The sequence below is a fragment of the Sprattus sprattus genome, assembly GCF_963457725.1.
Source record: "Sprattus sprattus genome assembly, chromosome: 2".
NCBI classification, from domain to species: Eukaryota; Metazoa; Chordata; class Actinopteri; order Clupeiformes; family Clupeidae; genus Sprattus; species Sprattus sprattus.
In genome coordinates this window covers 62,058,141-62,071,092 of record NC_137921.1, presented here as the reverse complement: position 1 = coordinate 62,071,092, position 12,952 = coordinate 62,058,141, and the positions used below count along the sequence as shown (strand labels likewise).

The following is a 12,952-nucleotide window of genomic DNA, read 5'->3' as shown; positions in this document are numbered from 1 at the left end:
TATCTACTTTTGGTACCCCTTGTTGACGACCCAAACCAACAAGCGTGTTCTGTTAACCGCAGTTAAACAGATGTAGTTAAATAACACGTCTGAGGCATGTCGCCTGGAGAGATGGGTCGGTAAACCCACTGAGCATAATCCGTATCAGAATAATGAAGACCACTGGCCTAAACAAATGAAAGTTTAGGCTCACATAATGTTAATGTCAGAACGTCGTCGTACATGTAGGCTAACCAATTTAATTTCTACGTTCATTTGACCTGTAAAGTTACCCAGAAATCCGAACAGTTATCCTGGATACTGTCAATAAGTTTTCTCTACAACACTTTTATTCTTGGCTTGAACAGAAAAAGAACATTTTCAAAATATTTACTGACATTAGCAAAATGGGCGTTTTTAAAATGTACGTTAGCCTCATGCCCAGACATTGTAGAATGTACACTAAGTTATGTTACTTAACTAAAATGTATAATAATGTTACATTAGTAACCAATCCAATAGACTTCAAATTAATGTAAAACATAATGTGACTGTAAATGATACAGACCTCAACTTTGTGATTAAGCTGGAAAATCGTCTGTGCTTTGTGACATAGCTGAGCAAAACAGGAGCTTAGACTTGTCATCTTCTGGCGGCCCTCATATGTAATATCTGCTTGATCTGGGTCGATTTCTCCCAACAATAAATCAATATCCACAAATGCTTTATCAAACTCCTTTTCGAGCACCTCCAACCACCGAAACATTGACATGCCTGAACCAGGAGAGACCAACGCGGATGACTGCGCAGCAGGCGAAGCAGACATTTCAGGCAAGTGACAGAGCTTATCTTGCTAGCTAGCTATCTAGCTAACTAACGTTAACGTAGCTAAAAACGCTAGCAGCTTCCTCCGCTTGACGAAGAAAGACGCCTCGGTTTTCACTGTTAAGCTTTAGATGAGCTTATTTGTATGAGCCGTTCGGTGTTGTTTTGTGGTGTCAACAAAACGAAATGTTATCGACGCAGAGGTTTTGTAGACACCTATCTTCACCTCTCATCTGACCAGGAAATCCAACACCGGAGAGGACTCTATCTCAAAGTCGACTGCTACAGTCTGCCACACAGTTGTGTACCACCCTCTTTAGGGAGAAATAATCGACTGAGGAGATATAATTAAATAAAGCAAGATTTGTTTTACGTCGGGCATTTCCCTTGTATAAATATCAAATGCAGCAGGCAATGTGAAATGACCCGATGCGAAACTAATCAATGGTCAAACAACTACCTTTAGTGCATTAATAGGGGCAATTAACTTAATTGAATTTCGTCTAAAGTCTTATCCTTAATTTGTCATTAGCTTAATACCTATAGTTTGTAGTGAGAGGTCAAAAATATTCATTTCTATAAGGTTATTGCTTGGGGATGTATGTTGAAGACTAGGTTGATACACATATTTGGGTGGTTTGACTATGAAACAATCTGTAAAGGTAGCCCTAAAGATAAACGCCAGCAAAAGAGACCCGCGGTAGTAGACAGAGCAGAACAGCAGTAAACCAGTAGATGGCAGCAGTACATCAACCTTTTTTCTATTCCGGATATTGCCATTCACATGGTTGCTCAACTTCCGGAGTGCTTCTGGTTTGAGCCACATCAGACCCACATGTAACTCACGTGTAAACAAATCCGGACAGAAATTCTTGGTGAATACTTAATGCTAAAATGACGCACACCGACGGAATCGTGTAAGTAACTTTTTTAATAAGTGTCCATTTATGTGGACGTGTCACAGTGATATTCATATTGACTGTGAACTAGTGAAACTACAACCAAGTGGCACCGACATAGAAAGCTAATGTTAGCCGTTTTCATGGCGAAACGCTGTTTTTTTTTTTGTTAAATCTTTTTCATGTCGCTGCCAAACTCGCAGTGAAACTGCTTTGCTAGAATGAAATGGCCTACGTTCATGTTTGGATATTTGCCCTGTTATGCTTTAGGAAGTTAAAGACCACACATATTAAATTGTCTAGCCAAGACATGTATCTAGGTAAGGTGTGTTTTACCTATAGTTCAACTCTTGACAACATGCATGTAATATCAAATAAAATGACGTGTAATCTCGTTTTTCCCTTAGGAAACCGAAGACAAAGCGGGCGAAACGTTTTCTTCAGGGCAGAGAGGCCAAACTAACCGAAAACATTAAGAATGCAATGATTATGAAAGGAGGAAACACAACCGACACGGTCACCCAAGCACTGAAGGATATTGTGAGTTGGTGCAAGAGCCTAGGTACTCTGTTAACAAGCCCACCTGTATCCATTCAGCTCTATTTAAACGTTATCCTTGTGTGATTCAAATGGAGCCTTGTGTTATTCATATATGTATAATGACTTGGTTGATGTATTTTGCAGTATGCTTTGAAGAAACCAAATGCAGTGCTGTTCAAAAAGTAAGTGAAATGATGGAAGGCTATTTAGATACAACACACAAAGTGTTATAACTTGCGCTTTTGTGATTGTTTGTAAATATTACGTTTTTCTATTTCAATCTGAATATTGAATTATGTCTTTTGCATTATAGAAAGAACATAGTGAGACCGTTTGAAGACTCAACATCTTTGGTGAGTTGACAGAAAGCAGAAAATTACAATATTAGTTGTACTGCATATTCAGACTACCTCGTTCTCATGCCACCTTTCATCTTGCAAACTTTGTTGTCAGACTTTTTTTACTGAGCTGTTATAGACTAATTGTTTTTAAACCGGTTTTGTCCTCATAGGAATTCTTCTCAAAAAAATCGGATTGTTCATTGTTTTTGTTTGGATCTCATAATAAGAAAAGACCAAACAACCTCATATTTGGTAAGCCTTCGAGATGCCATGGACAACATGCACCTAACACTCCAGCCACAGACAACATGCACCTAACACTCCCTCCAGCCACAGACAACATGCACCGTACACTCCCTCCAGCCACAGACAACATGCACCGTACACTCCCTCCAGCCACAGACAACATGCACCGTACACTCCCTCCAGCCACAGACAACATGCACCGTACACTCCCTCCAGCCACAGACAACATGCACCGTACACTCCCTCCAGCCACAGACAACATGCACCGTACACTCCCTCCAGCCACAGACAACATGCACCATACATACCAGCCACAGACAACATGCACCATACACTCCAGCCACAGACAACATGCACCCAACACTCCAGCCACAGACAACATGCACCCAACACTCCCTCCAGCCACAGACAACATGCACCCAACACTCCCTCCAGCCACAGACAACATGCACCCAACCCTCCAGCCACAGACAACATGCACCCAACACTCCAGCCACAGATCGGATTGTTCATTGTTTTTGTTTGGATCTCATAATAAGAAAAGACCAAACAACCTCATATTTGGTAAGCCTTCGAGATGCCATGGACAACATGCACCTTACACTCCAGCCACACACAACATGCACCTAACACTCCAGCCACAGACAACATGCACCTAACACTCCCTCCAGCCACAGACAACATGCACCGTACACTCCCTCCAGCCACAGACAACATGCACCTAACACTCCCTCCAGCCACAGACAACATGCACCGTACACTCCAAACTCAGACAACATGCACCATACACTCCAGCCACAGACAACATGCACCCAACCCTCCAGCCACAGACAACATGCACCGTACACTCCAGCCACAGACAACATGCACCGTACACTCCAGCCACAGACAACATGCACCATACACTCCAGCCACAGACAACATGCACCCAACACTCCAGCCTCAGACAACATGCACCCAACACTCCCTCCAGCCTCAGACAACATGCACCCAACACTCCAGCCACAGACAACATGCACCTAACACTTCATCCAGCCACAGACAACATGCACCTAACACTCCAGCCAAGAAGGGAATTCTGATTCGTGTTCTATATGTTTATTACAGGACGCTTGTTCGATTATCATGTGCTGGACATGATAGAGTTAGGTATTGAGAAGTTTACCACTCTGAAAGATATCAAGGTAAGAGCTTATTTCCCCCCCCCCCCTGCTTTTTGTCTCATTTATTCACTTTAACCATTACTCACATAGCAGATATTTCTATACTTCAACAACATTCACAATTCACTCCAATGTATTTTTTGATGTTCCCTTGATGAGCAGACGAGCAAGTGTCCGGAGGGAACCAAGCCTATGCTGGTGTTTGCCGGGGAGGCCTTTGACTTCGACAATGAGCACAAACGCCTAAAGAGTGTCTTGATTGGTACGCCGGTATCTATTCTAGATATGGTTCTGCTTTGACCCACCTCTGGGATATTTTAGTGTTCTCAATTCTTCTCTCCTAATTTCTTGTCTCCCTTGTTGTGATAGATTTCTTCAGGGGACCCACTGTGTCATCAGTGCGCCTGGCTGGCCTGGAGCATGTGCTGCACTTCACAGCCCTTGAGGGGAAGATCTACATGCGTAGCTACAAGTATGTGTGCGCTTGTCCTTTTTAGTACTTGGCCAAGGTATCCATTTCCTGAACAGATGCTTCCCAGACATCGTTATTCATAAGGGGACAACACAGTGGTTGTTATCCTTATCTGCATTGTAACGTTTTTGTATGTAAGAGTGCTGTGAGATTGAACATGGGCCCTTACATGGAATATTTGGCTCTCAATGTTTTGTCTTGAAATCCGTACACTTTGCATACATAGATCTATTTTTCGTAACAGCTAGCTAGCTACTGTGAGAACCTGCTACTTGGCAATATCAAACTGAGGAGAAGATATTGCAGAATGATCCCAAATGTACCTGATACGCTTTGAGCCTGCCCTGAAAACTCTCTGAACGGGTAGAGATGTTTCTGACACCAAACACTTGTGGACTAATTTGGACTGAGAGCGTAGTGGATTGATAAGGTTTGATCTGACCCTGTAGGTGGTATTTCACATGACCCTGTAGGTGGTATTTCACATAGAGCGTCTCCACACTATGACCACACTACAAAGTGGCCCTCATATCTGGCTGTAGAACAGTTAATCAAATTGTTAAGACAAACGTAACCAGATGTTAGTCAGCATTTAAGATGTGTTTATAATACAGTTTTGTTTTGGTCAGACTCTACTTGCAATGCCAACTCCTCAGTTTATCACACTAGGTGACAATAGTTGTTGGAACCAAACAAATGTGCTTTTCCTGCTTTTTACAAGTGCACCTTTTTTACTCCCTGCAGTGTACTGGAACAGGACAATTTAGTGGGTGATTTAAACCTCTACTAATGAATACTAATGTTTGGTCATTATCGCCTTCCGGGGAAATCAGGAGTTATCTGGACCAAAGTACAGAATGCTGATGGAGTTATCATTTATTCCACATGGATAAGGGCCAGACCATGTCTGGGATTGGTCAATTTGCTTTTGGGGGACTGGCTTTTTACGTTGAGTCATTTAGCAGATGCTTTTGTCCAAAGCAATGTACAAGGGAGAGAACCGTCAAGCTACGAGCAATAGAGACCCAGTGTAACAATACATACTTGGTACATAAGATGGAGAAAAGAAAGTGCATGAATTTAACTGCTTTAAGTGCAAGTTAGGTACTAGTAGAAGTGCAAGTTAGGAAGGGAGGTGCTCTTTAAAGGTAGAGGGACGCCCCTGCCCTGGTAGTGCTTGGCAGCTCGTTCCACCAACGTTGAACTACAAATGATAATAGTCTAGATTGCCGTACTTGCACAGATGGCGGTGCTAAACGGCGCTCTTTGGACGAGCGCAGCATCCTGGGGGTAACATTTCAAGAGGCTATAGAGTTAACAAAAGAACAGTGTAGAAAACTCATACCATTCTAGTTTGTCTTTAGCACTTCATGCATGTCAGAATATGCCCCTTAAGATATTCTTTCAAGAAGAGGAGTTTTGGCAGTATTTATGAACAACTCTAATAGATTACTGCCTGAATAAACTGAGAAAAATGGGCGCCACAGCAGTTAGTATTTCAACTAGTCAACTGTGATGATGCAGCTTTGTGATTCACTTGTTTGTTTGTTTGTTTTATCAGCCCCATAGTACCAGTCAAAAGTTTGGACACACCTTCTCATTCAATGGTTTTTCTTTATTTGATTTTTTTTCTACATCGCAGATTAATATTGAAGACATCAAAACTATGAAGGAACACATAAGGAGATATGTGGTAAACAAAAAAAAGAGTTAAATAAACCAGAATATGTTTAATATTTTAGATTCTTCAAAGTAGCTACCTTTTGCTTTGATGACAATTTTGCGCACTTGACTTTATTTCAAGCAGCTTCACAAGGTAGTCACCTGGAATGATTTTCAATTAATAGGTGTGCCTTGTCAACAGTTAATGTGTGGAATTTCTTGCCTTAATGTGTTTGAGACCATCAGTTGTGTTGTGCAGAGGCGGGGTTGGTGCACAGTTCTTTACAGTGAATAGGCCTATTCGACTACAGTTCTAATCCATATTATGGCAAGAACCACTCAATTAAGTAAAGAGAAACGACAGTCCATCATTACTTTAAGACAGGTCAGTCAATCCGGAAGATTTCAAGAACTTTGAATGTATCCTCAAGTGCAGTCGCGAAAACCATGAAACACTATGATGAAACTGGCTCTCATGAGGACCGCCCCAGGACAGGAAGACCAAGAGTTACCTCTGCTGCAGAGGATAAGCTCAGTAATGTAACCAGCCTCGAAACCGCCAATTAACAGCACCTCAGATTAGAGCCTGCATAAATGCTTCATGGTGGAATTGCCGCAAAGAAGCCACTACTGAGGAAGAACAAGAAGAAGAAGAGACTTGCTTGGGCCAAGAAACACAAGGAATGGTAATTAAACCAGTGGAATTCTACTTTGGTCTGATGAGTCCAAATTTGAGATTTTTGGTTCCACCTGCCGTGTCTTTGTAAGACACAGAAGGGGTGGCGGATGATTTTTACGTGTGGATCCCAGCGTGAAGCATGGAGGAGGAGGTATGATAGTGTGGGGGTGCTTTGCTGGTGACACTGTTTTGTGGTTTATTCCAAATTCAAGGCATACTAAACCAGCATGGCTACCAAGGCATTCTACAGCTACATGCCTTCCCATTTAGTTTGCGCTTAGTGGGACCAGCATTTGTATTTCAACAAGACAATGACCTCAAACACACACCTCCAGGCTATGTAAGGGCTATTTGACTAAGAAGGAGGGATGAAGTGCTGTGTCAGATGACCTGGCCTACACAATCACCTGACCTGAACCTAATTGAGATGGTCTGTGCTGAGTTGGACCGCTGAGTGAAGGCAAAGCAGCCAACAAGTGCTCAGCACTTCTGGGAACTCCTTCAAGACTGTTGTAAAACTATTCCAGGTGACTACCTCATAAAGCTGATTGAAAGAATGCCAAAGGTGTGCCAAAGCTCTCATCAAAGCAAAAGGTGGCTACTTCTGAAAAGGGTCTGGTTTGTAAAGCATTTTAGTTTGGATGTCTTCAATATTAATCTACAATGTAGAAAAAACGAAAAAATAAAGAAAAACCATTGAATGAAAAAGTGTGTCCAAACTTTTGACTGGTACTGTACATCCGGCTTCAGTCCTGGTAGTGACATGCAGTGTCATCCTTGATATGTATTCATACATTGACATGTTTGTCCAGTTCTTATGTACATGTTTATGAAAGGGTATGCTGTTCTTCGGCTAAATACCATGATAAAAACGTCATGGCCCAGCTCCTTGGTTTCAAGTTAGCCCGATCAGAGTAAGATATTTGTGGAAGACAGCTTAGCGTTTATTCCGACACTAAGTTACCTCGGCACAGCACAGTTGCATGCCATGAGGAACGTCTTCTTCTGTGAGGACAGTCTTTTTACATTACAGAAATAGCTTGTAATAGTTCTTAGAATGTAGGGGAGGGAGTGTGTGTGTGTGTGTGTGTGTCTCGAGGTCAAAGTAAGGGCTGTGCTTTGACCTAGGTCTATAGCCAGGTAGGGCCATATAGATGCTAATATGTTTGGCTTCAACCATCTTGTCGTGGCTGTAGACAAAAGCCAACAATCAGATTCTAACAACTCTGGCTCCAAGACACACAAAAGCCAGGAACCATGTGATTGCTCTCAACTTAAACAAAAGCCCATGAGCCAAGCCTGATGACTCTGGCCTGGTGCTATTCAAACTAAGAGTGGGGGTCAAATTGAGGAACGGCCTTCTGAACTTATCAGTTCCTATGTACATGGTAATGATACATTGTAGTATATCGTTATGATTCATTGAGCTGCAGGCCTTTGGTAATCCCTGTCAGTAAATTCTAAGTTCCTTGTGCATTTCGGGGGTGAAACTGGGCACATTTACTTACTTACAAACAAGCAGTCAGACATCAAACATGCTTACACCAAAGAGGCTTAACACTAGCTATAGCATAAGATGACAGGTTAATGACAGTGAAGTAGAACAATGCCTGATGTCTGTAGCAATGTGGTATCCTTGTTTACTTGTCCTCAGTCCTCAGAAGGATTACCAAGAATGGACGGCCAGGCCAGGGGTGTACTTGGTGTTATCCATTATTGGAATGTTAGGAGGTGTTAACTCTAGAGCTCGGCTTCAGTGTTTATAGAAATACAATTCAGATGCTCATTTAGACTTTAACAAAATGAATGAAGCTTATCACATTTTTACTTTTTTTTTTTAAACAGAGTTTTGCTGAAAAAATCTGGATGTCGGACTCCAAGAATTGAATTGGACGAGATCGGACCTTCGTTTGATTTTGTCCTCAGAAGAACTCATCTAGCATCTGACGACCTGTACAAGACTGCACACAGACAGCCCAAAGCCCTCAAGGTACACCATGAGCAAAGTCACATAATACAGAACTATTACTATCTGTTGGTTCTTTAGAAAGAAGATGGTTTTGAAGGGTTTGGAAGTTACCGCTGTGTGGGTGAAAGGGATTTGCTTTTTTCTGGCTCTAGACAGATTGCAAATAATGTATTGAATGGTTTCATTAAAGAAGCATTCTGGATCAATTGCTATTCGCTAACGATATGCTAGCGGCTAAAACTAACGAAATCTCTTGAAATGTGCTGACGAGTTACTCAACAACTGTCCTAACACAGTCAAACATCAAGCAAGTGCAACACAAGACAAAGCAAGACGTCAAATAATCTACTAGTTCGGCAGACAGTAGAAAGCCGGGTGGCGTCAGGCAATCTTACATTTAGCAGTTATATGCCTATGGACCCTGGTATGGCAATGGCACGGAGGTGATTCTCCATATTAAAAGTCATTGTAGCGCCCCAATTTTCAAGCTGTTATTTTAAGGTAAAACTGCTTATCCTAACCCTAATCCTGAAGTATAATTGTTGTATACTATTACTTTAAGCTTCTGAAATCTGATATTGGAGAGCTAAGCCAAGAATGCATTTAAATAATAATCCTCAAAGAAAGCAAACTGTCATGTTGTGTCTGACAGACAATGTGTCTTATTGCCCTATAAAGTGCACAATGTTGCCACCCATGTCAAATATGCACATATTAAGGAATGTGCAAAATATCCTGTTTAGACTTTGTGATGACGTGTAACAATAAAGCGTGCATCACAGACTTGTGCAGGGAAAAACTAGCAGCAATTGATTTTAGACTGCTTGTTTCACATCTGACTTCCATGTTGGAGGTTCACTCAAAGAGCTTCATTCACACCTCTCCTACCAGATAATGGGAGCCTAGTTGTACCTCACCAAGTACTTAAAGTCTATATTTCAGGTTCAAGCCCAGTGCAAGCCTGTATCCACAACAGGTTGCATAGGCAATACATTAATCAAATAGTCCATGTTATTGACAGCTTTAAGTGACAAAAGCTTAACTACTTATTCACAAAACTCTTTGCCAACCCTTTTTCACAGCCCAAGAAGAAGAAGAACATATCCACTGATGCCTTTGGCACCAAGTTTGGCCGTCTGCACATGCAGAAGCAGAACCTGGACAAACTGCAGACACGGAAGATGAAGGGACTGAGGAAGAGGAGAGGACAGCATGTTGCCACGGAGACTGCTGCCACGGAGACTGCTGCCACAGAGGAGTCAACCTCTCCAAAGAAACTCAGAATAGATGAGTGATCGAGCAAGTCCCAGTAGACTCTGACATCAAGGTGATGTGATTACAACTTGCGTCCGCAACCAAAAGCAGAGTTCTGCAGGGTTATTTTGACCTCACATGTCTTTCAGTTTTTTTTTACTGTTTAAGCCAGGCAAGCTGTGGAAGGTAAATTTGTGCAGACCAATGCTGGTGAAAATGTCATGCAAATATTGTATATCTGTTCTTATTGATGCAGTATTGCAATAAATATTTTATTGGGACCATACTGTTTTTGTTCTTTGGTGTCTGTGTGTGGTGGATCAGGCTAGCCAGAATGGATCATTTGTCAGGAAGCAGTCAAAAATATCTTTGATTTTTTTTTATTATAGCTAGATTTAATCCTGTTTTTAATTCAGTCTTTAACTGCCAAGATCTTCAGATTCTCCTGAGATCTGACAACAGAAGCATTTATGGAAATGTTGACCTTAATCCACTGACTGGATTGTTACTTTTGAGACAAGGATTAGTCCTTATTGACAGTAGATGCAAAAAAATGCACCTTCGATAGACTAGAACGGCCCTATTTGTTTAAAGTCTTAGAAGCTTACAATTTCCCAACACATTTCAGAAATATGGTTAAAACTCCCTACAAATCTCCTAAAATATATGTTTAGACCAACGGAATACTGTCAGGGCCTTTTCCTTTAGGTAGAGGCACGTCCCAAGGATACCCCTTATCACCCTCATTATTTGCATTGGAAGTTGAACCTTTGGCTCAGAAAATATGAGAGACAAGAAATAAGTGATATTATGATTAAGAAACAGTATAAATTAACCTTTTTTGCAGATAATTTGTTACTTTACTTAACCAATGTCAACACTTCGGTACCACATTTGATGGAAGTCATTGCCAAATTCTCCCAAGATCTCAGGTTACAAAATGAACATAGGGAAAACAGTTGATGGTAGTAAACCCTTGCAAAACGAAAAAGTAACAATTTGAAGCAATTTCAGATGCAGAAAAAAATATCAAGTATCTGGGTTGTTACAATAGTTTCGACAAAAAACAGTTTGTTTTAAGACAATTTTGTTCCCCTTGTTAAAGAGTTTAAGAAGGATGTCAAGCAGTGGCAGGATCTGAAAATCAATCTAATTGGAAGGATAAACCTTATCAAAATGATGTGGCTACCTAAATTCCAAACTATTACTTGAACTTTTTTCAAGGACGTAAACTCCACTATGTCCTCATTTATATGGTTTAATATGTAACCAACACACTGATTCTCTCATGCATGCCTTTTGGAATTGTGGAAAAAAAAACTAAAAAGAAATGGGAGGATATTGGGAGGTGGCTATCAATACATACAGATTAAAAAAGTTATATTTACTCCCAAAGCATGAATTTTTCAAGATATAGAGGGAATAAGATACCCAACAAGCTGGCAGATACTTTTCTGTTCTTTAAAAAATTGAGCAAACTGGAAGAATAAAGAGGCACCTGCATTAGAAAAATGGAAAGCCTTAATGAAATATTATTTTAGCATTGAAAAAGCGATGTCAGAGGACCAAAATAAAAATAAACCATTTGACAGCCAAGGGTGCTCTATCTATCTAAGCATTCTAGTTAACGCTACCAAAGCAATAGACATTAGAACCCTTTAGATTTTTTCCCCTTTATTTGTTTATGTATGTATGTATTTATTTAAAATGTTGGATGAGTGTGCTATGTATTAAGGGTTGTGGGACGGGGGAGGGTGAGGGGAAGGTCTGGGAGGGGTTGAGTGGGTTGGGGAGGGATTGGGATAGGGGGCTTGATGAGAGGGATATAAGGCAGAACTGAAACTAAGGTAGAACTGAAGGGGGTGGGGATGGATGGGGGCACCTATGTTGTATGGTAGGGGAAGCATGAATTAGAAGATAGCTGCAAATTATGGGCTTTTTTGTCAAACTGGATGCTTCCTTAAATGATTTGTGACTATTGTAATTATTGGTACCCTTTCATATTTTTTGATACCTTTTTACCAAAAAATGTTTACCTTGAGTCTCCGTTTTGTTGCCTTGTTTTGTTTGATGGCTATTGAACACTGTCAAATTTAGACAAACTTTCACTCCATCATCAATAACCAAAATAACCTCACAGCCCTTTCAGTCTTTCATTTGTATGTATCCAATAATCTGTTCCGCCAAAACAATGAACAGCTTGATGTATTTCGAAAATGTATTTTTACAAGTTGTAACATATTTGCTCAAGGCTTTTTTTTGCTGTTTCTCTCAAGTACTGTCAGACATGACATAGATGAAACAAATTAATGGTATGCAGATATGTCTAATGACAGAGTCACTCAATTGGCTTTGATCACACAGTTTACTAGATTATGGGAGGCAGTATTACCTAACCAGGTCATGAAAGCCCATTTTCATCCAAATATTTAGGATTGTAGTTCTGTCAAGAAAGAGAAGAGAACGTCTGGTAGAAAACCTGATGAAATGGTTTAAGAAAAAAGAAAATGTTTCAAAACATTTTCATAAAATATATACAAAATTGCACTGATCGTAAGCGTTTATGTAATCATCTAATGCGCAAAAAACACATTACCACAGAGGTAACCACATTTACCAGTTAGTAAAGGGCTTTACTACCCTTTACTTACCTTTGCATATTACTTTTTTAAATATTACTTTTTGTTCCCTGTTTAAACCACTAGGTGGCAGAAATGTAATTGTGGATTTTGTTTAAATTCTCTAGTCTAGCCCCATAAAATGCCCTTTACTTACCTTTGCACATTTACATGTTATAGGTCTACTATGCTGGGCGTAGTTGTGTGCCTTCTTAATCAAATCAATCAGCTAAATCAATGACTCAATGACTCATAATGAGGAGTGGAGAATATGCCACATACAAAAGCATGATGCCAATTGAACT

The 12,952-nt window shown here is 40.6% G+C and overlaps 2 protein-coding genes across 2 annotated transcripts in view; one reads left to right on the top strand and one right to left on the bottom strand.

Moving 5' to 3' along the window:
• gopc (golgi-associated PDZ and coiled-coil motif containing) overlaps nt 1-1,044 on the bottom strand; it is an 8,683-nt gene extending 7,639 nt beyond the window's left edge. Inside the window, exon 1 of the mRNA XM_080860484.1 lies at nt 548-1,044. Coding sequence (XP_080716610.1) covers nt 548-805 — 258 coding nt within the window. The 5' untranslated portion in view covers nt 806-1,044. The remainder of the gene's footprint in view (nt 1-547) is intronic.
• A 562-nt stretch (nt 1,045-1,606) lies between these two features.
• rpf2 (ribosome production factor 2 homolog) lies at nt 1,607-10,311 on the top strand. The gene is made up of 10 exons (XM_080833530.1): nt 1,607-1,721; nt 2,111-2,243; nt 2,388-2,425; nt 2,557-2,596; nt 2,755-2,836; nt 3,938-4,014; nt 4,156-4,255; nt 4,363-4,465; nt 8,652-8,796; nt 9,858-10,311. Exons 1-10 carry the CDS (start codon nt 1,699-1,701, stop codon nt 10,068-10,070), a joined length of 954 nt encoding a protein of 317 aa, XP_080689656.1. The 5' UTR covers nt 1,607-1,698; the 3' UTR covers nt 10,071-10,311.
• Nucleotides 10,312-12,952: the final 2,641 nt, after the last annotated feature.

Bases quoted from the DNA above. Each gene is read 5' to 3' on its own strand.
- rpf2 (XM_080833530.1), top strand. From the start codon at position 1,699: ATGACGCACACCGACGGAATCGT. The intron at 2,837-3,937 runs GTAAGCCTTCGA...TGTTTATTACAG, and splicing joins ACCAAACAACCTCATATTTG to GACGCTTGTTCGATTATCAT. The intron at 4,256-4,362 runs GTACGCCGGTAT...TTGTTGTGATAG, and splicing joins CCTAAAGAGTGTCTTGATTG to ATTTCTTCAGGGGACCCACT.